This window comes from Corylus avellana, chromosome ca1 (genome assembly GCF_901000735.1).
Source record: "Corylus avellana chromosome ca1, CavTom2PMs-1.0".
Taxonomy (NCBI): domain Eukaryota; kingdom Viridiplantae; phylum Streptophyta; class Magnoliopsida; order Fagales; family Betulaceae; genus Corylus; species Corylus avellana.
The window spans coordinates 6,373,710-6,375,521 of NC_081541.1; the positions used below are offsets into that span (position 1 = coordinate 6,373,710).

At 41.3% G+C, this 1,812-nt stretch overlaps 1 protein-coding gene across 1 annotated transcript in view; it reads right to left on the reverse strand.

Annotated features, from left to right (window-relative positions):
* LOC132167437 (probable beta-D-xylosidase 7) overlaps positions 1–1,763 on the reverse strand; it is a 33,704-nt gene extending 31,941 nt beyond the window's left edge. The window contains exons 1-3 of the mRNA XM_059578409.1: positions 1,335–1,763; positions 941–1,240; positions 40–209 (exon numbers count right to left, since the gene is read on the reverse strand). Coding sequence (XP_059434392.1) covers positions 40–209; positions 941–1,240; positions 1,335–1,727 — 863 coding nt within the window. The 5' untranslated portion in view covers positions 1,728–1,763. The remainder of the gene's footprint in view (positions 1–39; positions 210–940; positions 1,241–1,334) is intronic.
* Between the last annotated feature and the right edge of the window lie 49 nt (positions 1,764–1,812).

Consider the following 1,812-nt stretch of genomic DNA (forward strand, 5'->3'; position numbering starts at 1 on the left):
GAAAAGTTGTGTAATGATTTAATATATATATTGGATTACCCATTGAAACCCCAGCGGCCTCTGGCAGTCTTAGATAGCAGATTATAATCTGCACAGCTTGGGACGCCATTGACACGGTTGTACGCACACATTATCCCACTGGCTCGCCCTTCTTCTACGCAGCTCTGGAATGGAGGTTGATATGTGTCCGCCATATCTTGCACCGTCACCTGCAATGAACACCGACTTTAAATTATGACTAAAAAAGAGATACGATCGATTTCATTAGAAATGAAAAAGAGACGTTGCATTAATGTTTCAGAAATATTATGATTACTAACTCTTTTATTAAGATATAAATACTAAATGACGTGAAACTCATTTATTGGTATTTGTATAATTTTTTTTATTAATTGTTTTGATCATCTTTAATGAATAAGCTTCACGTCATGATAGTATTCATATGTTAGTAAAAAAATTAGTAATCCTAACATTTCACTGTTTGTTTTCTAAAACTAAAAAAATTTACACTACATCATGGTAATATTCATATGCTAGTAAAAGAATTTTACTGTTTGTTTTCTCAAACTATAAAAATTTAGGATGCGACAAATTTTATCCCACAAAAAGATAAAAAATAATAAAACAAAAATACTCTTAAAAGTTTGGGCAAAAAAAAAAAAACTAATATAAATCCAAAACACCATAACCCAACAATGGCCACCCACCCACCGAGCTGGTTTATTAACCTTTATTTTAGTTTATATAATAATATACTAATTATAATGCCCTCGAAAAAAGCCATAAAAGAAAGCAACAAAGACGTTGGAGCAGAACACTGTGTCCCATAAAGGAGCAGAGCTGCAGAAGAAGCCATAAAAGAAAGCAACAAAGACATTGGAGCAAATGGAAATGAATGAGCGTGAGCCAAGTATGGGGGGCTTCAAAGTTGAACACTTACGCGAGCATCGAAAACGAAGCGGTTTACGCCCTTCCAGTCGTCCAAATCATAAGCCGTGAAATGCTTGCAACAAGCCGAAGCTTGAAGTCTCCCTTTGAGCTTCCCACCCTCGAAGGAGTCCCCCTGAACACCCCTCACATATGCCGCTGCATACCTCCCTGTCACCAATGGATCCTCTCCAGGCGTCTCTTGCCCTCTCCCCCATCTTGGGTCCCTAAATATATTTATATTCGGAGCCCAAAACGTCATCCCCTCCGCTTGCCCTGCATTGTACACCGCTCTAGCCTCAGCTCCAATCACCTTAACAAAAACATAATACAGTTAATTAAGAAACTTCCCATTATAAAAAATTAAGTGATTAAATCGTTCGAATTAAGTGATTTAACGGACTCACCTGGCCGATGCGATACCAGAGATGGGTATCAAAGGAAGCGGCAGTCAGAATAACCTGAGGGAAGCTTGTGGCGGCCTTGATAGCCCCATTAAAATGGATGCCGGGGCCAACGTTGGCAACGCCGTGTAAAGCCTCGGACCACCACTGGTAGCCGGGGATGCCGAGGCGGGGGATCGGAGGCGCTGTGTTAACGAGCTGAGAGATCTTCTCGTCCAATGTGAGGCGGGATACGAGGTCCTGGACTCGTTTCCTGATGGGTAGTGAGGTTTGGCAGAAAGGGAACGATTTCGTTGATGGGTTGGATGCGTCACATGAAAATGGAGGCTGAGTTGACTCAGTAGTATGCACAAGGAGGAGAAGGGATACGAGAGAGAGGCAATGGATAAGTCCCATTCTGTACTGAAGAAGAAGATGTGAAAGCAGAGGAGAGGAAAGGGAAGGAGTGAAAGTTATAGACTTGTAGTGACAGAGGTCAGTG